Genomic DNA, 24,935 nt, shown 5'->3' on the forward strand with positions numbered 1-24,935 from the left:
TGACTGTCATTTCATCCAGGGCAGGGCCTAGGCCCTCCCTCAAGAGTCCCGGCTGAAACAGCCTCCCATATTGTGGCATGGGCACTCAAAGTGCCAGGGATAAATACTACTCAAGGCCCCATAGATTATTGTTTTTGTTTTCTGTTGGTTTTTTTTTTCCCAGACATGGTTTCTTTGTGTATCTCTGTATGTCCTGGAGCTTGCTCTGTAGACCAGACTGGCCTTGAACTCAAGATGTCTAAATCCCTCTGTCTCCAGAGTGCTGGGATTAGAGGCATGTACCACCACTGCTCAGCTGATTTCTTTCTTTCTTTCCTTCTTTCTTCTTTCTTTCTTTCTTTCTTTCTTTCTTTCTTTCTTTCTTTCTTTCTTTCTTTCTTTCTTTCTTTCAACAAGTATGATCACAGGCTTATCTGCTCCAAACATAATAAACTTATTCTGTAGATAATGAACTGTTCTAACTGTCGTGTTTCACTTTGTATTATTTTTTTTCTTTTATAGGGACCATATTTATACTGTTGATATAGACACATCCCACACAGAAGAAATTTATTGTAGCAAAGTAAGTTCTTTTTAAAATCATCATTCTAAAATGAGGTCATTAGGAAACATGTAGCTTAAATGCAGTGATTGGGATGCTGTGGCTAATGCCAGCAACACCTTTTATAAAGTCTGCTTTAGGGTTAGTAAGGGTTTATTACACATTCCAAAACACATATTTCATCCCTGTGTGCATATACATGTTGGGGATTTGTGTAATTTGTAAAATCCTTTAATTTAAATATGGCCATGTTTATCCAAGAAAACAACAATTTTCATAAATAAAATTCTGTCCCCAAAACATATTAAAACGTATGTCAATGTCAATGCTTCTACGTCACGAAACATGTAAGTTACTTGACTGGTGAGGTTCTGGAATTTAATCACCATCCACACATATATAAAGCCTCATGTAAGCTTTTCGCATGACTCCACATGGAGATATTTTAGTTAATAAAGCTGTGCGGTACAATTAGGAGACTTAGCCCATGAATTTACACGAAGTAGCGCCATCTGAATTAAATCGCTGTCTGCCTGGAGCAAATGTCCACTTTATGTTTAAGAAAATGATTTCCATATTTTAGGGGAAAGGTCATTTTTACAAAGACTGATTGATGAACTGCACAGAAATGTTGGTGACACACGTTTTACCCAAATGAGCACAACTTGCAAGTGGCTTTGACTATTTTCACGTGAAATTCCCGGCCTTCTCCTCTACCTCCATCTCAAAAAGGAGACATCGGGTAGTTTAATGAACAGATAAGGATTCAGAAGTTAGCATAAAGTTCCCTCCTAATATTTTGTTGTCGTGGTGAATTAATCATGGGGAAAAGTGTGTAGAAAGCGTTCAGTAAATATGTGTTCAGCCTCTAGTCGCCCCAAGGGAACTTTTACTTCTAAAATCAAATGCAGCAACCTCTGGGCCCTAATTGATTTCTTTCTTGATCCCTGCAGAAACTGACATGGAAATCTAGACAGGCTGATGTAGACACGTGCAGGATGAAGGGGAAACATAAGGTAGGCAATTTTCATTTCTCCTGCGCCTGCCACTTCGGGTTCCATTTTTGACGGTTATCTCCAGCCGTAGACTATGATTTGAATGCATCTTGCTCGTCCCTTTTCCCCAGTAATTGCTTTTTCCATCAACTTATTGAAAGCTTTAATTTGCAAAAATAGTTTGCACTTAATGTGATGAAACCTTACGCCAGCTGGCAGGACTGCATTTAGAACCGCTCCCCGAGCGCAGTAGGGATCAGCGACTCAGAGCTGGCCTCCTGAGTCTTCCAAGTGGCCTGTCCCAGGAACCCACCTCGCAGGCCAGGGGATACCTCCAGACTGTGGGAGCACGCAGGAAAAATCATGGCAGACTCACAGGCTCTTGTGCCTTTGGTCAAATAACAACACCGAGTGTCTTCAAGGCACCCTGGAACATCTGGCATTACAATTAATACGGTGGGAGGTTGCTGTATCAAGGTCTCCTTTCTTCTGTGACATAAAAGAAACATAGGTTATCAGTCCCTGCCGTGATTGTATTTACTGCTGCAGTAATCATGGATGTCCTTTCTTGTTTAACGGCAACTACTTGACCATGTAGCTGGGGATCTTGGCTCTGTAACCTTGCACACTGTACTCTCCTCACTGGGATCCTTCTGTTGTCGGATCATGGTCCAGGGTGATGAATGGGCTTTTGTGCTGAGTGCGTTCTGTTAAGCCAGTTTGAATTTTGTTTCAGGATGAGTGTCACAATTTCATTAAAGTTCTTCTCAAGAAGAATGATGATACCCTGTTTGTCTGTGGAACCAATGCCTTCAACCCTTCCTGCAGAAACTACAAGGTAAATGTCACTTGTCTGTCTGTAAGCACACTGCCAGGAGGTATTTCGTAATTTACTGTCACTGTACCTGCAGCCGCTGAAGAGGGGTAACTGAACACCGTACAGGTTCCCTTCACTTGCCCAGCTTGGTGTATTGTCCCGAGAGAGTGATCCTGATCAGGGTCCCAAGCTTCCTGTTTGGTCAGAATTGATTGATAGCTTTAAAGAGCCTTTCTCCTGAAGGTTATTTCTACAAATCGCCATTCTTTATTGTTCCGAAGACTGCATTCTTACCATGTATAATGGCATGTAGATTTCCTCTCTCCTGCTCTTTGTTCCTCCCACTCACATATTACCTCTGTGAGGACAAAAGCTCACTTAATCAGTGAGGAATTCCTATTGTAAAAGATATTACCAAAGCATGCTGCTTGAAACCATAGACTCTCGCATTGCAAGATTTTCAAGAGCGGGATTTAATTCCATTTTGTACCAGCTCACTTGGCCATGGCCTTACTTGCTTTGGCCTGTATACAAGAGAGGAAAAGGAAAAAAGAACTGGCCTCAAAGACTCAGGAAATCAAGTGGGGGCAGGGGAGGTAGTTTACGGTTGAGGAACCTAGGAGCGGAGGTGCCAGAGCACTAACATCGTGGCTCCACCTCTGTTAGCTTTTCTTTGTGCAACATGTTTCTTCTCAGGAAATGTATGTTGATTTTCTATAGTGGCCAGGCACTGAGCCTATAAAGGCAGAGAAGTGTTGACCACTAGGGAGGCCAAGCTTCAGGAAGTTGCTACGTGTCCACGGAGTTGCTGCTGTGGTCAAATGATGTGAGGAGTTACAGAAGTACAACACAAATGCCATTACCCTTACCTGAGGTAAAAGGGGTGGAAGCTGTAGGAAGGAGGCAGATGAGACCCTTCTAAAACGTTCCCACTGGCTAGTCTCATAGCTGGAGTGTTAACATCACACAGAGACTTGGCGAAGGGCATGAAACACATTTGTGGTTGCTCAGAACCTGAAATAGTGTCTTCTAAGCCAGCGCCTGGTCAGATAAATGGTGAACCAGGCAGTCTTTACCCTTTGACTTGATGGGTAGTAGGAAGTCAACTAAATGAAGGCTGAGGCATTCTGGGTAGGGAGAGCTTCACAAGCAAAGACATTGGACAAGAAACAACCTACTGAGCTTGGGAAGCTTCATCTAACTGAAATGTTGGACTCTGAAGTGACAAGGGACAATGACAAGAAATTGAAAAGGTAGGTTGCCCTAGGAATGAAGGAAAGTGAATAGATTCAGGAAAAATGAAACAACTCAGGGTTGTTGAGATGCACAGACAAGAATGGAGAGAGAGGTGTCAATATGGCCTCCTAGACTGTCTCCTAAAGAGTAGGTGACCCGGCTGCCTCCGGCCTAGATGCAATAGAGGATTCACAGAACACTCAAGATGGGAGTTCTACAATGTCATTTATGGACGGTACAGTGCAGGTGTTTTAGTGCTTCTGTTGTGCAACAAAACACCATGACCAAGAGCAACCTGGGGAAGAAGTACATCAACGAGAGAAGTTAATGCCAGAATCTGGTGGTGGGATCTGAAGCAAAGGCCATGGAGGAATGCTGCTTATTGGCTTGCTCCCCATGGTTTGCTCAACCTGATTTCATTTTCAATCCAGGACCACCTGCCCAGGACTGGCACCACCCACAGTGAGCTCCCTCCCAATCCCACATTAATCATTGATCAAGAAAATTCCTCCATGGACTGTTCCGACAGGTTAATCCGATGGGAGTGTTTCATCTTCTGAGATGACTCTAGCTTATGTCAAGTTGACAGAAAACACAATGAGGATGGCAGGTAGCACCCATATAGCTTGAGTAGACATGTCCAGCAAGATAATGGACAGAAGCTTTCTTTTAGGTGCTATGTGGGGAGAAATACATTGGGTTTGGTCCTTATAAAGCAACACCTTAATGGCGTGGAGAAAAGCAGTGGTGGGCTGGCAGCATCCATCAGGCTCATCCAAAAAAGATCTCCCAACTCAGGCCTTTCTCTTTTGGCAGAAAATGTTGAAAAGAAGGTATGTTTCATCTCCACCTTAGAAACTCAGAAGAGTGAAAAAAATTAGGGTGAAACAAGAGAGGTACCATCTTATCTTGTCACAAAATATGAGACAATGCCCCAAATATAGATAAACTAAAATGAAAAATAGTGCAGCAAAGTCTATCTGAGAGGAAGGAACCAGGTTCAGAATAGACACAGCCTATCCATTTTGAATGACTACAACCCGTCTGTTCCAGTGTTCACTCTTGTCAGTTGGAACATTGTGCTACTATTTCAACTTAAATTCTACCACTTGATATCCCATCCCTGTTTGCCATTGCTTAGGACTCATTAAGATTAACGCTTCCAACACACTCCAAGGAATTCCCCAGCTGGGAAGCTATCTCACGTGAGAAGTTACACATTTTCCTGGCACCGTGATACTCATGCCATGAGTGTTCTAGATCATTCCACCTGTGCGTATTCCAGTTCCTCAGCTGTAGCAGTGCTGTCCCCTCTCACTTGCAGTCACTTCCATGGTGACATGTCTAGCAGCCTGGTGCTCTCAGAAGCCACACACAGGATGGTGTTCACTTCTTGTCCTGCCTCAATGCCCAGCGTTGTGAATGTTCTGTTAGACTTGGGGCACCCCACACAGGTGATGGTTTGACACGAAGTGCCACAGCAGAGGTTCTCAGCCTGTAGGTCACGACCCCTCTGGGGCCAATGACCCTTTCGCAGGGGTGACCTAAGACCGTCAGAAACACAGATATTTACATTTTGATTCATAACAATAGAAAGATTACAGTTATGAAGTAGCAACACAAATAATTTTATGGTTGGAGTCACTACCGCACAAGGAACTGCCTGTATTAAAGGGTCACAGCATTAGGGAGGTTGAAAACCACTGTGTTACAGGCAAACAAGAGCTACTCTCTTCCATGCTTTTTATCAACAAGTCAGGACTAAGGACTCAAAGCAAAATCAATGACTGGCCTTCCACCACGGGGCTCTAGTCTCTTCCTAGCAGAGAAGCAAGTGGCAATGTAATTAGAGTAACTCGGCAGGTGGTCGGTCTCTGCCTCCTCACCTAGACCTAATTTATATACATATTTAAATAAAGTTGGATGTGTTAGAAAGGTATTAGACCCCAATAAAATTATCTGGGGAAAATTTTGAGGGCTTCTCACTATTTCTAAAGCTCTACCCCTTTTCTCTTTTGGGGCTATAGACCTCCTGAACCTTCTCCAAAAGTCAGGCAAGTTCTTTCTATAACTATTTGTCCTCTTATGGGGATTTAATTTCCCATGAACTGGGGTTTTATTCAGAGGTCTTGTGACTGCAAGGATTAGGTCTTACTTCATGGAAAAAGGTTTTTCACCATGGTATGTATTTATTTGTTTAGTCTCTAGGCTTTCCCAAACACACAAATCGGTACACCATTCTTTATTGCTTCCTCCTTTGACTCCTGCAGCTGTAGCTGTAAGCTGTAGCTGTAGCCCCTGTATTCCTTCTCGGTGTTAGGACTAGAGCAGGCTCCACTTGGAATAGGTCATTTCAATAGTGTGGTGTGTTCAGGTGTCCATTGCTGAGTGCCTGCCAGGTCTGCAGACCACACCGTCTGTGCAGTTCAACAGAAAGCTCTTGTTAGGATAAGGCGTCCAGAAAAGAGCCTTGTGAGGAATGCTCTGATGATGGAGAGTATATCGCTTTAAAGGGTATCTCTCACTTGACCTCTGTCCCTCCAAAACAGTTACATTTTAAACACTGCTCTTTTATGTGACTTACAAATGCACATTGCAAACACATGATAACTTTAAACAGGGGCCACCTCAAAGTGTTCACCAAGAGGAAAGGCCTGTCACATCCGTGCAATGGGGACATCAGGTCAGAAGGTACAGCTGACTGGATGTCACAATGCCTGCCACATCCTCAGCCTCTATTCAAGCAGTGACTTTAAGTGTCTTGATTTGGGCAGCGTGATGCACTGCAGGTCGCTTTTCTGTTTGAGGTTTATCTTCCCCTCATCCTCAGATCGGGGGTCAAACTACGCTTAAGTTGAGAGGAGTCTGGAGATGGGCGGGTGTGACAACAGTGATGTTAATGAGATCAGTTTTGAACTTGGTGTTGAGCTCCTTCCTCCTGGTAAGATCCTAAGCAATGAGGGAGCAGACGGCAGGCACCAGAGCAACAATTCCGATTCATGTGACAGGTGTCCTCCATGCTTCCTTTATCTCTCCATACCAATAGAGTCAAATAGAACTCCCAAGCACCTCATGTATAGCCTTCTGTTCTTTAGTGTAAGGACCCAGGTTGGGCTGTGGGCTCAGCAGGTAGGAGCCCCTCCTCCCTCTGTATGTGACCTACGTAGGCCCCTTTACCTTTGGGGCCTCAGCTTCTCTGCAGTTCATTCTGAAGCTGGGCTGACGTAGGTGCAGAGGCCATCTGAGTTTTGCTAGCAAGCATGTTTTTCACCTTGGCTGATGCCACACTGCTCTGCCAACCAACTGGAGGAAAAATTCCAGTGTCTCCTACTGGGATTTAATCCACAAAGGAAGACTCATCAGGCAAAACAAATCCAGAAGTGCAACTCATTCTCTATAGAGTTCACGACTCAGGAGATAATTGGGGCAGGTAGGTTTTCCTGGTAACTACCTTAGAAATGCCTTAGTGTAAGATGTTTATTTATTGACCATTCCACTAGGATATGGAAATCTGCCTGTTGTAATGGGTTAAGAGCCAATCAGACACACTGGAATTTCACACTACCCTAATTACAGAGTCTTGATCAAGTAAATTGTCTCTCAAAGCCTCCATTTCCTTATCTGAAACTAATAGATTTACTTCAGTGGTCATTTACAGGGATGCATTTGCAAGGTGCCTATGAATTACTTTGCATGTTAATCACTTTTTCAATATCAGTTTCTGCTCCTGTTGTTGGTGTCTGGTGATAATTCAACCCTGTTATTTTATTTAGATCGATACTTTGGAAACTTTTGGGGATGAATTTAGCGGAATGGCCAGATGCCCTTATGATGCCAAGCATGCCAACATTGCTCTGTTTGCAGGTAAGTGGCCCAGTTTCTTCTCATTAAGTTTGCTTTTGCATTTTCCAGCCTGTGACTGAGGCTCTACTTGGAAGGATTTGTGGAGTTGCAGTTGTACCAATTCTCTGGTGAATATACTGTAATTAAGAATGCCTCTGCCATTTGAAATTAGACTGTAGCTTTGCTCCTCAAAAGAGGTCTGTGCCCCACTCGCACAGGCTTTTGTGCCTTCTGGAAAGGGTGACGGTGCGGCAGTGCATGGGCGAAACTGGGTTTGGGCTCAGACACTGATAGGGGACCGTCAGTGTGGCCCCAATGCTAGAGGCCAGGTTGACAGGGTTTTACAGCCTGTCTCTCCTGGCCATTTCCTTCTTCCTGAGACAACTGTTCCCTCAGCCTCAAAGACTTCAGGTCTTCTTGTCTACATATGGAAAAAAAAGGAAGAGAAGTAAAACGAAGCCTCCAGAAACTTATTCATACCAATAGAGCAGCTGACTTCTCAAACGTCGTTGATCTGACTTGGCTACACGCATACCTCTGACCAAATGACCTACGGGCATTTTATTTGTGCCCTCTAACTTAGTGACCTTGATCTGCTGTCTGGTAAAGATAACCGAAACAAACATCCTCTAACTGTTCTCTCCTCTCTACAATAAAACCAAGACTCAGTTTGCCTACGGGCGCCCGTGTTCCTGCTGAACAGAATGTACAGGAGTAGCTGCTAGGCCATCGTTTTCCAGTTTAGTGGGATTTCTGTATATGAGTATATCTTAATTGGGAAGTTTGTTTAGGAATCCATTGCCAGCTGTGTATGTGGAAGTGGACAGAGAGAAAAATTGGTGTAAGAGGGATGGACTGTTCTCGGATGCAGTCCTTCTCAGCTGTCCTTCACGACTTCACATTGGGACAGCAAACACCTGGCATAGCCTAAGTGGGGAGGGAACTTTTAGACCTTGATTATGAAGCAGAGTTCGTTTCTAGCTACTTCTCAGTGGCTCCCATTGTGGGTTGGTCCAGAGGGACAGGGCACAGAAAAAGCGAGGTTCTCCCTCCAGGACAGCGCAGTTTTATCCGAAGCAGCCCTGCGCTGTCAGCAGCACACGGTCAGGAACAAGGCCAGGGGAAGACCCAATGTTAAAGGGAATCTAAAAAGAGAACTTCAGGCAGCCTGAGCTAGAAAGCGGGGAGTTTATTGAGTTTATTAAGGCTGCCCAGCTCCCAACAGCTACAAGGAAAATGGCGTGTTTCCTTACCCAAGCAGGAGGGATATTGGATCATTTTTCATTGGAATGTTTGAAATCTTATAAAAACTAAGTGCTTGTTAATGGTGAGCCCAGTTAGAGCTAAAAGGCATTTTTACCAACAGAAGCAGAACATGGTGCAAGCAGGATCTACCTCAGAGGTTAGGAGCTGCTTTTTCGGAGGACCAGGGTTGTCTTCCCAGCACCCCTGGGGCATCTATAAGCATCTACAACTCTAGTTCCAGGGGGTCCTGTGCATTCTTTCATTTGACATCCCTGGTCACCGGATGCACACACCGTGCACATACCTACATGCTAGCAAAATACTTAGACACAAAATAACACTTGAATCTAAAAAAAAAAAGTTTTAAGGATGTTTATTCAAGTTTAAAAAACCAAAACCCTCAGCCTCAGAATCTACATATGGAAAACAGAAAGAGCACTATGTTATAGTAAGTCTCTTTGGGGTCTAATTAGTGGGACCATGAGATTCATTAAAAATGGATCAAAGAGGGTTAAGGCGATGGCTGAGGTAAAGCACTTGCCATACCAACATGAAGACCTGAGTTTGAATCCCCAGGACCCACATAAAAGGTAGGCCTAACAGTGTAAGCTTGTCCTCTCTGTGTTCCTGCAGTACGATGGGAGGCAGACATAGGAGACTCTTCAGGAGTTCAACGGTCAGTTAGCCCAGCTTACACAGCAGCTCGAAAGAAAAATACCTTGTCTTAAACAAGGTGGAATGTGAGGACCGGGCACATAAGGGTGTCCTCTGACCTCTACGTGTGTGCTGTGGAATAGGCACACCCACATTCACACATATGCAAATATACACACATACATATACATATCACAATGCACATAAATGCATAGAGAGATTTTAAGAATTACTAAAGACCTTAAATTTTTATTTGTTTATTTTGTGTGTGCAAGAATTGTGTGCACATGTTTATTCATATACCACATGCATGCCTGGTACCCCTGGAGGCCTGAAAAGGGATTCAGATCCCTTGGGACTGGTGTTACAGCTATTATGAGCTATCATGTGGGTGCTGGGAATCAAACTTAGGTTTTGAACTGCTGAACCATCCCACCACCTCCTCAATAAGTTGTCCAAAGTTTGAATGTACTTGGTTTCCATTTCATTGACATAGGTCTTTCTGTTCTTGGCTATCCTATTTGGTGTTTTTGGTTGTAGAGTATTTGCTAGTCCAGAAAGGTACCAGAAGTTCAGAACCACACCTTCAGTGTTCTCTATTCTCTTTCCTTTGGACACACCTTCAAACGTATCTCCCGAAACAGGGAGCCCCTAAGGAAGGGCCAATATGAACCCAGCTCTCCCCACCCTTGAGTCTTTCCTTTGGCCACTTCTCTACCACGATGCTTCCATTTCGCTTTCTTGGAAACCCAGAAGCAAAGGCTATTAGATTGGCAGGGCTCAGTGAACCTCAGGACTGAAGGAAAGAGGAACTGTGACACTCAGGATAGAGGTAGTCATCTGTCCAACCACTGGAACCCGTGAACCCTCCCTTTTCCCTTCGCTCTACCCAACCAGGCTCAGCTAAGGCTCAGGCCATTCATACTTCCGAATGGATTTAAAACCTGTTTTAATAAAAATCGCCTTCTCATTTCTCAGGGCCCCTCCTAACCCAGTTGACCATGAATTGGTGGCAGTAGCAGCATCCAAGGGTCCTCAGTCAATGTCTATCTAATCAAGTGAAGCAAATAACATATTTTCTTTATTCCATTCCCGAGCTGCGGCCACTGCCACTGTTGCTTAGGAAAATTGCCATGCAATTTTAAAATGAAGAATGTTAACTTTTTCATGATCCCGATTTAAAATGTTGAGGAATGTGGGTCAAGCGTTTTCCTCGAGACTCGTGGATTATCCCGAGTCGTCCTATCTCATTTGCCTGATGTAGGAAAGCAGTCTGGGGGACATCTTTATTGTCATCCATCCCTGCCTTGCTCAGCACCCTGTTCAACTCTTTCCTTTTTCTCCTAAGATGGAAAACTCTACTCTGCAACAGTAACTGACTTCCTGGCCATTGATGCAGTCATTTACAGGAGCCTTGGAGACAGCCCTACCCTCAGGACAGTCAAACATGATTCAAAGTGGCTGAAAGGTGAGCAATTAAACGAAGTGAGGGAGGAGGTGGTATCTCATGAGAGATTTGGAGTCTGGATGGACCAGACTGTAGATTCATTTTAGTAATGGTTTCTGACAGATAAAACCATGCAAATTGCATCTTTTGCTTCCACTGATTTATTTAACCTCCCTTTCCCTCTTCCCATGAGCTTCTGGAGTATTAGCAAAACTACCAGTGCCATGACAATAGGATACATTACATTCGTCTTTCCCTGCCTCGAACTCTCATTTCAGAGTCCCACATGAAAAGAGCTGAACAAGACCATTCATGAGAGGGAACAGAGGGCAAATGGGCGGGAACAGGAAAGAAGCTCTTCACAGCCCCGTGTGAGTCAGGGTGATGAGCAATGTGCACAAACCACTTTAGGCAATAGGGACATTCCAGCGTGGAAAATAAAACTACAGAGATTTGCAAAACGCACTTAGGCTTCACTCACGGTCGCAAAGCTTGCGAAAGATGTAATTTGTAGACTCAAGTGCCTTCTGAAATCACTAGCGCTGGCACTTGTGAAGTCATTAGAAATGGTTAGTGTTAACCACATGTCTAATAGCCCTACACTTCCAATTAATAACACGTCTTTGGCTACACTTGATTAAAATTCTCTTAACACTATGTGACATATCTCCAATTAAAGTGCCTGTTTGTCTGCAGAACCATACTTTGTCCAAGCAGTGGATTATGGAGAATATATCTACTTCTTCTTCAGAGAAATTGCAGTAGAATACAACACCATGGGGAAGGTAAGAGGGGAAACCCATTTTTGAGCCAGTGTTGTAAATGACCTTGAAATGCAAACTGTGAACCCAGTAACAACACAACCAAGGATGGTTGGAAGTGGCAGATTAAGCTGTCTGGAGGCCTGATCCACTTTTTCAGAACAGTAACAAATTAAAGGGAATCTCTTGAATGTTTCTACCGAAGATCCAACCAACAGATGTTTGGTTGCTTTCATACCGAATTCTAAGTGTTTTGAGATGTAGCTTCCAGGTACAATTTTCCCTTTTAATTGAGTTACTCCACAGAGAGACTACATACTCAGTGTCTTTAGGCAAACTGAGTCTTGGTTTTATTGTAGAGAGGAGAGAACAGTTAGAGGATGTTTGTTTCGGTTATCTTTACCAGACAGCAGATCAAGGTCACTAAGTTAGAGGGCACAAATAAAATGCCAGGGTGGCTTGCATGGTTAGAGGGACTCACACTCCAAGTATGGGATTTCAGGCCCCAGAGGCAGCCAGTGGGGATGGCAGAGGTGGTGCATACAAAGTGTGCTTTTGTGTGAGGAAATAAAAGCTAAGCAGTCTGTATGGAAATGAGTTTATGTGGCTGGGAGCTGATCCCCCGAAGGATTGATGACTCCGTATTAAATGCCATAGCCTTATCTTTTAAAACATTCTGTTTCTATGCAGAGTTTCTTTTCCTTTTTTCTTCTTTTTTTTGTTACTGATTTTAGAAATACAGTATTAAATTAAGCACCTTGTTGTTCTGTTTCTGTTGTTAGGCAAAGGCAGATTTCAAGATCTTCTGCATCTCGGAAGGAAAGAACTGCATTTCATTTCCCTATGTGCTTTTCTCTGCAGGTTGTTTTTCCCAGGGTGGCTCAGGTTTGTAAGAATGACATGGGAGGGTCTCAGAGAGTCCTGGAGAAGCAGTGGACATCTTTCCTGAAGGCTCGCCTGAACTGCTCAGTGCCTGGAGACTCTCATTTTTATTTCAATATACTCCAGGCAGTTACAGATGTGATTCGCATTAATGGCCGTGATGTTGTCTTGGCAACCTTTTCCACACCTTATAACAGGTAACCATGCCCTGGCTGTATTGACCTAATATATTCTTCCCAGCTCCCTTCTCCATGGGGGAAAGAAAGATATGCAAGTCATGGAAAAGTAGTCATCACTATTTGTAGATAAAGGGCACTTTGTTCTGAGTTTTCATCAATGAGCTAATTAGAATTTACGAGTATTATTAAATTAAGATTTTTAGGGAGGATAAGTAATGGCAATATCTTCTATTTATATGACTGACATATAAATACTCTTTTTACACATGAAGAAATAGTATAAAACATTCCATTGTTTGGATCTCAAAGTCAGTGACAGAAGGGACAGGTTTGGAATTCAGTGTTTTCCTCTGATCTCTTATAGGTCACCTGGCAATTCCTGTTTAACTTATAGTATTTCCTTGACTGAACTGGGTTTTGTGTGTGTTAAAATATTGGACATTTATTAAAATGCTGTAGTGAGAAATTTAGGGGCAAGGTGAACCTGCCAAGGATCCCACCCAAGACCCTAGTTATCATCCCACTGAGGATGTAAACCTCCAGTGGCCTCAGACTTCCGGGTCATGGCCCAGATCCCAACCCTAGCACACGTGCCTCTGGAAGGGCCAAGTGAGGGCTTATAAGCTATCAAACACTATCTGTAGAAATACTGTCTGTCACTTCATTTCTGTGTTTATGTTTAGTTCATCAGAAATATTAACTAATTAAATGACACATTAATAATTGCCCCCAAAGCAGTGAATATATATGGAAATGACAGAATAGAAGAATTACCATCTTTCTCTGGCATCTAGCTCTCTATGAAGCCAATAAGGTTTCAAAGTCCCAATACTGTTGTATGAAATGAGTATAACTCTGGGGGTAACTCCTGGCTATGAGCTGTAAATGCAAGCACCGTGCTCTCCTGTTTGTGTAAGGCTTTAGCGATTCTGTATGGAGTATCTTCTTCTAAGAACAGACTCAGGATTATACTTTTTACAAGTACTCTCATGAACTTCATGAGTACCTACATGACAGGCATGAAAAATGATAAGATTGGAAGATAGCATCTAGAAAGACATGCCTGGGTATTGGGAAGATCCCGGAAGAGAGCAAGCTGAAGGATGAACTCATGCTCCTCAATTACAGGGAGGGCAAGTGTCTGGAATTTCTCATTGAAGGTAAATGAAAGTGGGAGCTTAGATTGCAGCCAGAAGTATTTGATTAGATTTAGAAAAGCTTTAATCATCCACAAGGGTTTTTAGACTTAAGGATAGGAAAGATATAAAATATTTCAGGGCTTGAATATTCACTTTTAAGGTCCTGTCTAGGGTGTTTGGTAAACATATTGTCTTGGTACACAGGAATGTGGGGGCTAGTAATTTAAGAATACATTTCTAGTTTGGGGAGTTTAGTTTTATTAAAAGTGTGGGTTACTTTGTGATTATAATACAGTGTGTTGTTGTGTGTTATAGATAATCCATTTGCTTTCCTAAGTGTCCCTAAAATTATCTTCTTATGATTGTGTGGCCTCAGAAATATTATTTGTTCAATAAGATCAGACAACCTAATTTGCCAATCTGCAAATGTGTTTACCATTTTCATCCTAAGTCATATGTGGTCTTTCTCTCATTTCATCCCTCTCCACACAGGCAGACTTGGTTGTGCCAGATTGCTGGCAATCTGTAAGGGGTCCGTCTTCTACCCTGGGAAAAATAGCAAGCAAGCCTTGGTCCAGCACACCAGCCCCAGGGTGGTTTGACTCTCTTCCCTCCTCAGCCTGTTTCCTCCTTTTTTTGTCGAACACTACACCACAGGCTTACCAGACCTAATGTCTGGTTCTGGAATGTACCTTTCTTCCTCTTAAGGTCTTCTAGCCTGACCAGTGTCCACCCATCCAAGTCCTGTGGCGGGGTCTCATGTCATGAAACCTTGTGCTAATTCATGTACAGTTCTCACTGGCTTGCTCAGAGTTTATTATATTTGTCCCCATCCTAAACTGTGATCTAGCTCCTAAAGGCAGTAGTACCCTGTTTTCTGTGGGGTTCATAAAACTTCTTTAACCAGTTCATAATTCTTCCCCATAAAGGGGGCTCAAGAGGCAATGAAGAAATGATGGGCTCGTCCCCCCAAGTTTCCTGTACTAACTAACCTATTCTTTAAGATTGTTGATACAATTTGATTGGCAGACACATTCTCTTTATAGTTATTATACCGTTCTTTGTAGTGCTCAGGGTATGGACTTTAAATTCTACTGCCTGTGATAAGAGTTTCTTCAGAGTATGTTTTCTATAGGAGTGTATAGCAGTAATGCGAGTAACACCTTGTGTGAAACATCATTTGTAGCATCCCCGGGTCTGCAGTCTGTGCCTATGACATGCTTGACATTGCCAATGTTTTTACTGGGAGATTCAAGGAACAGAAATCTCCAGATTCTACCTGGACTCCAGTTCCAGATGAGCGCGTCCCTAAACCGAGGTACGTACAAATATTTATTTATTCAGCTGTTTCCAACTCTGAAATGGTGAAACTGACTTCTCTGACAGTGAACATCCTGTAGACCACATACTGGTACCTTTCATCACAAGCCAGGCAGATTAGAGAGCCAAGAACGACAGAAAGACCCTCATGACCATTTGCATTCATCCTCTTTACCAAAACCCAAAGTAATCTTTAGTACCTACAAATCAGGACTTTAATCTTCTGCTCAACCTCTGTAAATGTGGCCTGCCCCGTATACCAGGTGATAGGAGCCATCTGCTAGAGCTAGTCCTGTTGGCCTATAGGTAGGAAATTTAAGGACCAGACAGTAAACTGTATTGTGCAAGTTCATATGATTAGAAGGTACCTCTGCTGTGCCTCTCTCTGATTTTATGCCAACTCTTTAATCCCAATAGAATTCCTTGATTTTGGGCAACAAGTGGGATCAGAGTTGAGTCCAGGGCGCCAGGTCAAGGGTAAAAGTGTTTAGTCCGTACAGTGGGTTGCTTTCTACTATAGAGTGCTAGCCCTTTCCAAGCTGTGTCCTAGACCTTCTCACACAGAAGCCCACGACTCAGAGACACTGCTCAGTTCAATTTCTTCATATGCTCCCATTAAATAGTTAACTCTGGAAGAACATACTTCACATCCTGACCCCATGTTTTCCAACTCTACTCGGCACATGCTCCCCACCCTCCTCACCTTTGTGATCTGAGTTACAGAGGAATCTCTCCGCAGTGTTTATGTGGTGCTGGAATCAAGCCCAGCGTCTTCCTAGCTTTTTGTTTTCTAGTGCTCTCCCTTGTCTTCCTATCCTACTTCTACCAAAAATACCTGCACGTGCATTTAATTGAAGCAATTTAGATTCTAGGAACCAAAGAAGCCCAAGTGGCCATCCCTTTCTGTCGGCTGAGTTGCCTGGCATGTTCCTTCTCTGTTTGAGGCAGTCTCAATGTGAAAGTACAGACTGGGGACCAGACAGACTGCCTAACTCAGCCCCTGGGACTGTTCCTCGCCTTCTGAAGGAAGTCAGGGAGTTGGAGAGGAGTAACTGGTTTCTAGGGAGAACATATACATATTTCTTGGTGGGCGAATATGATGTCACATAGGCATTACAAGGACATGTGTTGAGAGATTTTTCTCCCAAGTCCATGTGATTACCCACATGCTTCTATATGCTTCTTTCATCCGTTTTGCCAAAAGTAGGCTGATTGTGGAGGGCTGGCTGGTTGTAGCTACATGGCATGGGAAAAGGTTGTCTAGCAGGCCACAGTTTCCTCTTCTGCACAAGCAGGCAGCTGGGTGTCTAGACCGCAGACTTTAGTATTCTCTGATCTGACTTTGCTGAGATTTCCCTGTAACACCCAAACCACAGAATTTCTTGCAAAGTTCACTTTCATGATCTCCGTTGAGTTGCAAGGAACTGGTCTTTCACGAAAGGCTCTTCAGTGTGGCTGGCTTTCCAGACCTGCCCAAATCTCATAACAAACAAAAATGAAAAGTGAACTAATATACTCTGAGAGGTTGTGACATTAAGTCTTGCTGCTGTGTGCCCTGGCAACTAAGAATCTCTGTTTTCCATGTTTGTGACAATGTTAGCCTAATCCCTTCCTTTGAGGACAGTGGTTCTCAACCTGTGGGCTGTGACCCCTTTGGGGGTCGCATATCAGATATATACATTATGATTCATAACGGTAGCAAAATAACAGTTATGCAGTAGCAATGAAATGATCTTATGGTTGGGAGTTACCACAACACGAAGAACTGCATTAAAGGGTCACAGCAGTGTCTAGAACCTCCAGTAGGGTGTCCTAGTTTGCTTTCTGTTGCTGTGATAAACACCATGACGGAAAGCAACTCAGGGAGAGTTTACTATAGTCTGTCAACAAGGGAAGCCAAGGCAGGAAGTTGACACAGACACCACAAGACACACTGCTTACAGGCTTGCCTCCTAGTTTGCTCAGTCACCTTTCTTACATAGTTGGGGCTCACTTACCTGGAGGTAACACCATCCACAGTGGGCAGGACCCTCCTACATCAATAGCCAACTAAGAAAATGCCTCACAAACAAGCACACAGACCAGTGTGACAGAGACATGTCAGCTGAGGTTCTTTCTTCCCAGATAGGTCTAGGTTTGTGTGGAGTTGACTCACAGTGTGAAGGACCCCCCCCCCCAGCATGTATGACCCCACACCCTCACCACTCACTCAGCTCCAGCCCCATCTCTGTTCACTGGGCTTGGTGTGTGCATCTGGAAGGAAGCCAAGCTGCCTGGAGATAAAACTGAGCTGTACCAGCTAAAACCTCTTTGCAGAGTGAGGAGGCGGGCCAGAGGAAATCTCAGCATATTGTACTTGGTGGCATTCTGCATTGTTCAACTTCCTCTTCTCTGCCTGCGATGCAGCCTACTTCATGCCAGATGCTTAGGGGAGCAGTTCATTCAAAGAATTTGCCAGAAGTCATGAAATAACTCTTCCCCCGCTGCCATGCCACCCTTTTTCTCATTTTAGGCCAGGGTGTTGTGCCGGCTCATCGTCTTTAGAAAGATATGCAACCTCCAATGAGTTTCCTGATGACACCCTGAACTTCATTAAGACACACCCACTCATGGACGAGGCCGTACCTTCCATCATCAACCGACCTTGGTTCCTGAGAACGATGGTCAGGTGGGTGCCGAGCAAAGCACATCCTACATGGATTTCCTTGGCTTTTTCTTGTGTTCATGAATCCTGTCAGTAGAGCATGCTTTGAAATGCCACAAACATCTTCTGCTATCCTGGGCATCAATTCAGCTAGGAAATATTGACGGGCTGGGTAGATGCCACCAAATCCCCATCACTGTATTCCCAGTGAGAAGAGTGCCAGCATTTTCAGGCCAGTTCTGCACGTGCCAGCAATTAGAAGAAAGAAAAATACTTCCTTCAAGATTAGCTTATTATTAATCCAATCTGTGCGGTGCAGAGGAATGGTGAAGGAAAGCCCGTGAGAAGTGGTTACCTGCTTGGTTACGTATGGTTGGGCTGCTGGCACATGAAGGGACACTGCATTTGTAATGGCAGGCCAGCATGGAGGAGTTATACTTTAGTATTTGTTATCGGAAGTGATGCCAACAGAGCAGTAGCTGATTGGAGATTTCTGATAGCATCCATATCCTTTGTGATGGGAGCTTCTTTTCAAATGATACAGCAGGCTTTTCTAAACTGTGGCAGTCAATAACACAAAACGGTGAGCTTACCCTGTTTTTAATCGCATGACTTTTATTGAACTATGAAATGGCTTGACTGTACCCTAGCGACCATGGCCTATTGCTTATAGGAAAGCTGGTGTTTTCTAGTTCCTGTCTTGGTATCTAGGGCAAATAAGTATCCAGGAAAGATGGAATGACCAAAGAATTTCATAGAAAGTGGATACCCACTAGGCCTTAATTCTATGCTTGTCTCTCTGTTCCCTTACCAAATGTGGTTTGGCTTGCACAAATGTGGTAGTACTGCTCTGAGCCCTTCAGGACCTTCCTTACTCCTGTGTGTACGATCAAAGGGTTCCTTAGTCTTGTATCTCATTACCAAAAGCAGAGTGCCTCCTAGGAAAAGTGTGGAGAATGGGATCCAGCACGTTCCTTCTCGATGTTAAAAAATGCTAAGCACAGTCACTTCTTATGCCTGCCCTCTCCCTTGGCCCCGTTAGTCTTCTCTTACACAGATGAGAATGCTGAGTGGTTTCATATGGTTATGGATATTTATTTGTTATGGAACTTGGCCTCTGTACACACATACTTCCTTCTCCCTGTTGGAGCTATCCTAATGTTCTGCATATGAAAATAGAGGACCGGAACAGCTTGAGAGCATTACTTCCATGCATACATTTCTCATGACATTGTTACTAGAAAGCCGTGTCACAGTTGTTTGAAGCGGAAAGGGGACCTTTAATGGTAGACTAACAAAGAGTCTTTCTTTTTTCCCTCCCCAAACGTAATGCTGTCATTTTAGATACCGCCTGACCAAAATTGCAGTAGACAACGCTGCTGGGCCGTATCAGAATCACACTGTGGTTTTCCTGGGATCAGAAAAGGGAATCATCTTGAAGTTCTTGGCCAGGATAGGAAGCAGTGGTTTTCTAAATGGCAGCCTTTTCCTGGAGGAGATGAATGTTTACAACCCAGAGAAGTGAGTCAAACATTGGGACCTTTCTTGGTAATGATTGTCGTGTTACTGCGATCCTTTCTGCTCATGGAAAATCATGGCAGACAAGTGAGTTTATGTAGTTTTCCATTACTTTTCACACCATCTCTAGTAAGTACTGAGCATTAGTTTTCTTTGCCGGTAATGTCATGACCGTATGGCCGCTCATGTAGGATGTCCACACAGATGTTTTAGATCAGGAGGTTAGCATATCAGTGCAGAAATGAGTACCAGGGTGGTGGCGTGGGGAAGAAAATGGTTCCCAAGAATCTGCTAATGGTCTCCTCCTACCTCATAATACTAGGTGCAGCTACGATGGTGTGGAAGACAAAAGGATCATGGGCATGGAGCTCGACAGAGCCAGTGGCTCGCTGTATGTTGCCTTCTCCACCTGTGTAATAAAGGTGCCTGTTGGCCGGTGTGAACGACATGGCAAGTGTAAAAAGTATGTATTTTGCCTCATTGACAGCTGGAAAATCCAAGAGAGTTAGAAAGTAATCCTGGGTAGCTGACAGTCATCTTTCCCTGCAGAACCTGTATTGCCTCCAGAGACCCATACTGTGGGTGGGTGAAGGAAAGTGGCTCCTGTGCCCATCTGTCACCCCTTAGCAGGTAAGGAGCCTGAGGGGTGGGAGGGCATAGTGCTAGATATTGGCCTGTCCCTGTTCCCTCAAACCATCAACACGGAACTGCCAGGCGCCTTCTCCATCCCCAACTCAGTTCAGAGCCTGAGCATCATGCGTGGCAGTGTCCGAAGGATAATCCACCTCAGACTAGACAAGAACACAGAAAGGAAGCTCAGTGGGCTTCAAAAGTATTCCCTAGAAAGTGGGACATGAAAATGCACCTTGAGCAATCATGGTTTGAGGACAGCAGAGAAAGGAGCCATGGGCTACCGATTAGATTAGTGGACGAAATGTCCATCCATGGCAAAATGAGTCTGCTCACTGACCAAATACGGCTGAGAAAAAGCAGCAGAGCCTTTGTTAACCATGTGATCATGCTTCAAGCATGGTGTCCACATCCAGAAAGCTTTCACCTATGCTGAACAACCATTATGACTCATCAGACACACAATCAATGTTGGCAATTTCCCAGTTGCTCCCCTAGATCAAGCCACTCTGCTCTGCCTGTGTTTTTTTTTTTTAACTTAAGTGGATATGAAATCTAAAATAACTTTTGGAAAAAATATTCAAAGCATGCCTCAGAGAAGTTGTGGACAATGCAAATGAGGTGTGTAGGGCAGTCCAGGGCTCTCCTTCAACAAAAGAGCCTCCCCAACCCCTCCTATGAAAAAGAGCTATTCCTATGTTGGAAGCAGCCTTTCTTTTTGAAATAGCTAGGCAACTAGGAGAGCCCATTTGGTGCCCACCATCCATATAATTTAAGAAGTTTTCTCTTTACCAGAGCTAATGATAACTGTAAAAGGTGACCCGGAAACCCAGGGACTGCAGATGACCCACTAGGCATGAGTAGCACAGCTTTGAAGCTAGCTCTGCTGACTTTTGATAGAACTGGGGCTTCGTATCTTTTCATGAGAATCCTCATGGTGGAGCAGAAAGAATCAGGGGCGGGGCGGGGCTGAGAAGGGGCTCAATAGTTGTCCTGTATTCAACACCTGACCAAAGGTAGCAACGTTTTTATAAACTACTTTAAAGTTACTATCAGAGCTGCCAGAGACTGCCTTTAAAGCCTGCACCACGTTTGATTGCCACAGGCACTGCTCACCACGCACAGAACTCTGCTGGGAGATTTGGGTTTGGGGACTGGATGGCTACTGGCTTTCATTATAAGAAACACACATCCTTAGAGGGGGAATTTAATGTTCATTATAGCCAAAGACATTAGAGGCTAAATACGGATTATTAGATCAAGGTGTGACTTTCAAAGTAGTTTTCTTGTGTGGTTCATGATACACTGGGAGGCAACCACAAATCAGAATTTTCAATTCCATTTTAGAAATATAAGCACAAAGATCTCCTGAAGGACACCCTTCCCATGGACAAATCTAGTGTGCTTGTTTGAAAACTCAGAATGAATGGTGATGACCAGGAATGGGGGAGGAGGAGGAAAGGAGTGCTGAGCGTTGGAAAGAACAGGGAGAAAGCACAGTCTCAGCCAGTCGTGCCTTTAAACCTGGTCATGTGTGCGTTGTAGGCAAGGGACTAGAGGAGAGGACCTGGGGAGCACGGGAAGCAGTGTAAAGGGAAGCAGAAAGGACCCGGCCCTCCCTTTATTGCTTGTGTGAGGAGCCAGCTTTCGCATGAAAACTTTCAAATGTTTAAGTCCATCTTAAGGAACCAGAGTAAGGGAGGATAAGAATAATCCCAAGCTAATTAGCTTCCTGCAGAAGATCTGAATTTACTACTCTCAGAGCTTCTCTTTGAAGACTCACAGAAAACCCATTTTTATAACTGTCAGAGAGCTGTTTCTCTTTCACTCCAGTGGCTCAGCTTAGCAAACGAGTCATTTTTTTTTCTGAGACAGGGTTTCTCTGTGTAGCTCTTATAGACCAGGCTGGCCTCGAACTCACAGAGATCTGCCTGCCTCTGCCTCCCGAGTGCTGGGATTAAAGGCATGCGCCACCAATGCCCAACTTCAGGTCACTTTTTAATGAAACTAAAGACTCATTCCTGAGTGATGACTCATGGCATTGTATTTTTTTTTCTTTCCTTGTCCTCCCATTTTTTTTAAAAAGGCTGACTTTTGAACAGGACATAGAGCGTGGCAATACAGATGGCCTAGGAGACTGTCACAGTAAGTAGCACTTTTAAATCTCTATTTGCCTATGGGTAGAGATGCTATTGCTGTTATCGAATGGTGAGCATCACATCACATGGAGAACTCAATGCAGCAGACTCTGGACATAACAAAAAGGAAATCGTAGTGTGGAAACCCAACACTGTCAGGGTTATTGCTGTAAATGTGGGCACGTCTCTCCTTATTATAATGCTGAGGATATTAATTATAGCAACAGTAAATTATGTCAGTATTTCCATTACAAAAATGAGTTTTGCTCTTTTCCATCATGTGCTATTATACTGTATTTTAGTCAAATAATCAAAAGTTTAATCATTGCGCTCTAGCTTTTTAATTGAGTAGGACTGTTTTAGTGTTCTTTAACATATTCACCAATGAAAGTAATTATTTTTCAAAATTGAGTATGTGTGTGTGTATGCACATGTATGAAGCCATTTAAGATAGGAACAAACTTAAGAAATAACTCATGAGCATAAAGCATTTCTAATGTCTTCTTTGTAGAAATTTACCTACAGTGTCATTCTCAGAATTCATGTCACATACTATTAAATAGCAACATTGTACTTAGGACTTTTTAGAAGAGATCTGAGAACTCTGTCCTGTTGTCTTATGATCTGGTCAATATCAGGATTCTCCTGAAAATGCTTTAGTGTTATAAACGTAAATAATAATGCTATGCTCTTGGGAAAAATAGGTTTTTTTCCCAGTCTCTCAGCACTAGAGTTAAGAGAAAGAAAGGCGTTCGGGAAGAAGCCAGGACAGATCTGAAAACATGGTGTGGGTTTCTTAGAGGAGAGTCACCTAGTTTACAATTTTTGAAAAAAAATGTTCCGTGTGCTGAATTTCATGAAACTTGCATTCAAAATGGCACTGAAAAACATCTCTTACAGAAGCAAAACTGGGTGGCTAATAGTATATGGCTTTATAATAAAGATCATGGATATAAATCAAAGTCTTTAAGTTGAAAGTAATGAAATTCCAGGCTAGGTTATCATTCAACTTTCTATCATATGCTTTTGCAAGAGCTATAGAATAATCAAATAAAGAAGACCATTGTCAGCCTTATCTACAAGTTCTTAACCCTACATAATTTGTCTTATTAGTAAAATACGTGCCCGGCATTTTTATTTGTCATGTCTTCACATGAGACAGTTATACATCAGAATTGGTGTAGTGGATATGTTACCACCCAAATGTCTGTGTCATGTGTGTGATTCCTCAGTTGTATCAGTAAAATGGCTTGAAGTTCAGTCGTTCCACCTTAATTATCTTGTGCCCTGTAGTTTCAGTTGTAGAAAGACAGGTTTTGGGGGGGGTCTGGGGGGTGTTAAAGATACTTAAGTTAGCTTTAGGAAACATTTTTGTCTCATTTTGTGATCTGGTGGTATGAGTGTATGTAGAACAATTGGAACATAGACTTGGCTTACATCAGGAAATGTACAAAGATGGGGCGATAGATTGCCATTTGTCTTTAAGTGTCCACACAGAAGACAACAAAGACGCCTAAGAGAACAAGTATACGTAAAGTAGGAGGTTCCAATTTAGTGATCTAGTCTTTACGCTCAGGCTCAGCTGTAAAGCCTGTTTCCCTGGTGCCCCGCCCTTTACACTATTCTGGGGGCCCCTCTCAGGACAGAAGGTGAGACTGTGCCTCTGCCTGCCTGCTGTCCTGAGGGCTTGTCTCCTCATGCTCCCACCAGAATGGGAGCTACTTCTATGACACACACTTGTGCACATCCGTGTTCGTATCCAGGGGACATTATATAATTGCCACACTGTGAGCGGACTTTTACAAAAATCACAGAGAGCCAGTGCTTGGTGAACCAGTGGTCTAACCTAGACACCAACACACAAACCTGCATATGTGGCTTTCCCAAGTGTGTGGGTTTGAATTTTTAATTTCCAAACTAAGCCAGCCGATGAGTTCAGACCATTATGATCCTGGACAGTCCTCTTAGTTCATTCATGAGGATGAAACAAGAGAGCATGAAGAAAAGTTCTTTCTTGCAGATGTGGCCAGGTTACTTTATCCACAGCCACGCCCCTTTTGTACAAAGTTGAGCCTGGCTCCCTGACTCTCAGAAAATCATTGCAGTGACCACTTCCTCTGCTAACAACCCTTGGGTTTTCTCTGCCAGTTAGCAGCAACTTTGGGGTAAACTCGCCAGGAAAAGAGAACTAGAGATAGGACACTAGACTGAGTAGGAAGCTGCTTTGGTTACAAGCAGGAAGTGACGGATATATTCCGGTATTGGGGCTTCCCCATTGGCCCAGTTCTCATGAGCTCATCCCCACTCACTGTGTAAGTCACACTACGAATGTGTGCAGTTAAGTAACCACCTCCCCAATTTTGTCTTTCAGATTCCTTCGTGGCACTGAATGGTAAGGAAGATGTTACTGCCTTAATCTTGTGTCTGTGGAAATCTGTTGCACTAATCCGTCTGAGTATTTTTAAACCTTAGGATTCTTTTTAATTGATTTTTATCCTCATTTTTTATAGACATTTCAACTCCTCTGCCAGATTATGAAATGTCTTTCAACACAGTGTATGGTCAGTTTATTGATATATATATATATATATATACACGCATCAATATTAATACTTAAAGTTACTTATCCTTTGGTAGTTTGTAGTTTTCATTCCTAATCATAGACCAGATTCTTTGTTACTTCAGGGCCCAAATTCACTAAATTTATTTCTAGATTTCACTATGCTTAAAAAATAAATAAATAGCCGGGCGGTGGTGGCACACGCCTTTAATCCCAGCAGGCAGATCTCTGTGAGTTCGAGGCTGGGCTGGACCGACAGCCTCCAAAACAATACAGAGAAACCCTGTCTCGTAAAAACCAAAAATAAATAAATAAATAAATAAATAACTGTGCTTATGGGACAGTTGATAAGGGAGAGCAAGTCTTATATATTGAATCCATATTAA

At 43.3% G+C, this 24,935-nt stretch overlaps 1 protein-coding gene across 3 annotated transcripts in view; it reads left to right on the forward strand.

The window, feature by feature from the left end:
- Positions 1 to 24,935, forward strand: part of Sema6a (semaphorin 6A) — a 121,341-nt gene that overhangs the window by 68,139 nt on the left and 28,267 nt on the right. For 2 of the 3 annotated variants that reach the window (XM_005069132.4, XM_013112737.3), the window contains exons 4-17: positions 502 to 562; positions 1,495 to 1,557; positions 2,273 to 2,374; positions 7,363 to 7,453; positions 10,680 to 10,799; positions 11,475 to 11,563; positions 12,401 to 12,618; positions 14,926 to 15,057; positions 17,572 to 17,727; positions 19,048 to 19,224; positions 19,544 to 19,684; positions 19,771 to 19,851; positions 21,938 to 21,996; positions 24,361 to 24,381. In XM_005069132.4, the coding sequence (XP_005069189.1) occupies positions 502 to 562; positions 1,495 to 1,557; positions 2,273 to 2,374; positions 7,363 to 7,453; positions 10,680 to 10,799; positions 11,475 to 11,563; positions 12,401 to 12,618; positions 14,926 to 15,057; positions 17,572 to 17,727; positions 19,048 to 19,224; positions 19,544 to 19,684; positions 19,771 to 19,851; positions 21,938 to 21,996; positions 24,361 to 24,381 (1,511 nt within the window). Of the gene's footprint in view, positions 1 to 501; positions 563 to 1,494; positions 1,558 to 2,272; positions 2,375 to 7,362; positions 7,454 to 10,679; positions 10,800 to 11,474; positions 11,564 to 12,400; positions 12,619 to 14,925; positions 15,058 to 17,571; positions 17,728 to 19,047; positions 19,225 to 19,543; positions 19,685 to 19,770; positions 19,852 to 21,937; positions 21,997 to 24,360; positions 24,382 to 24,499; positions 24,551 to 24,935 lie in introns of all 3 variants that reach the window. The other variant, XM_005069131.4, reaches the window with a different exon arrangement.

The sequence above is a fragment of the Mesocricetus auratus genome, unplaced genomic scaffold (genome assembly GCF_017639785.1).
Source record: "Mesocricetus auratus isolate SY011 unplaced genomic scaffold, BCM_Maur_2.0 Super-Scaffold_6730, whole genome shotgun sequence".
Taxonomy (NCBI): domain Eukaryota; kingdom Metazoa; phylum Chordata; class Mammalia; order Rodentia; family Cricetidae; genus Mesocricetus; species Mesocricetus auratus.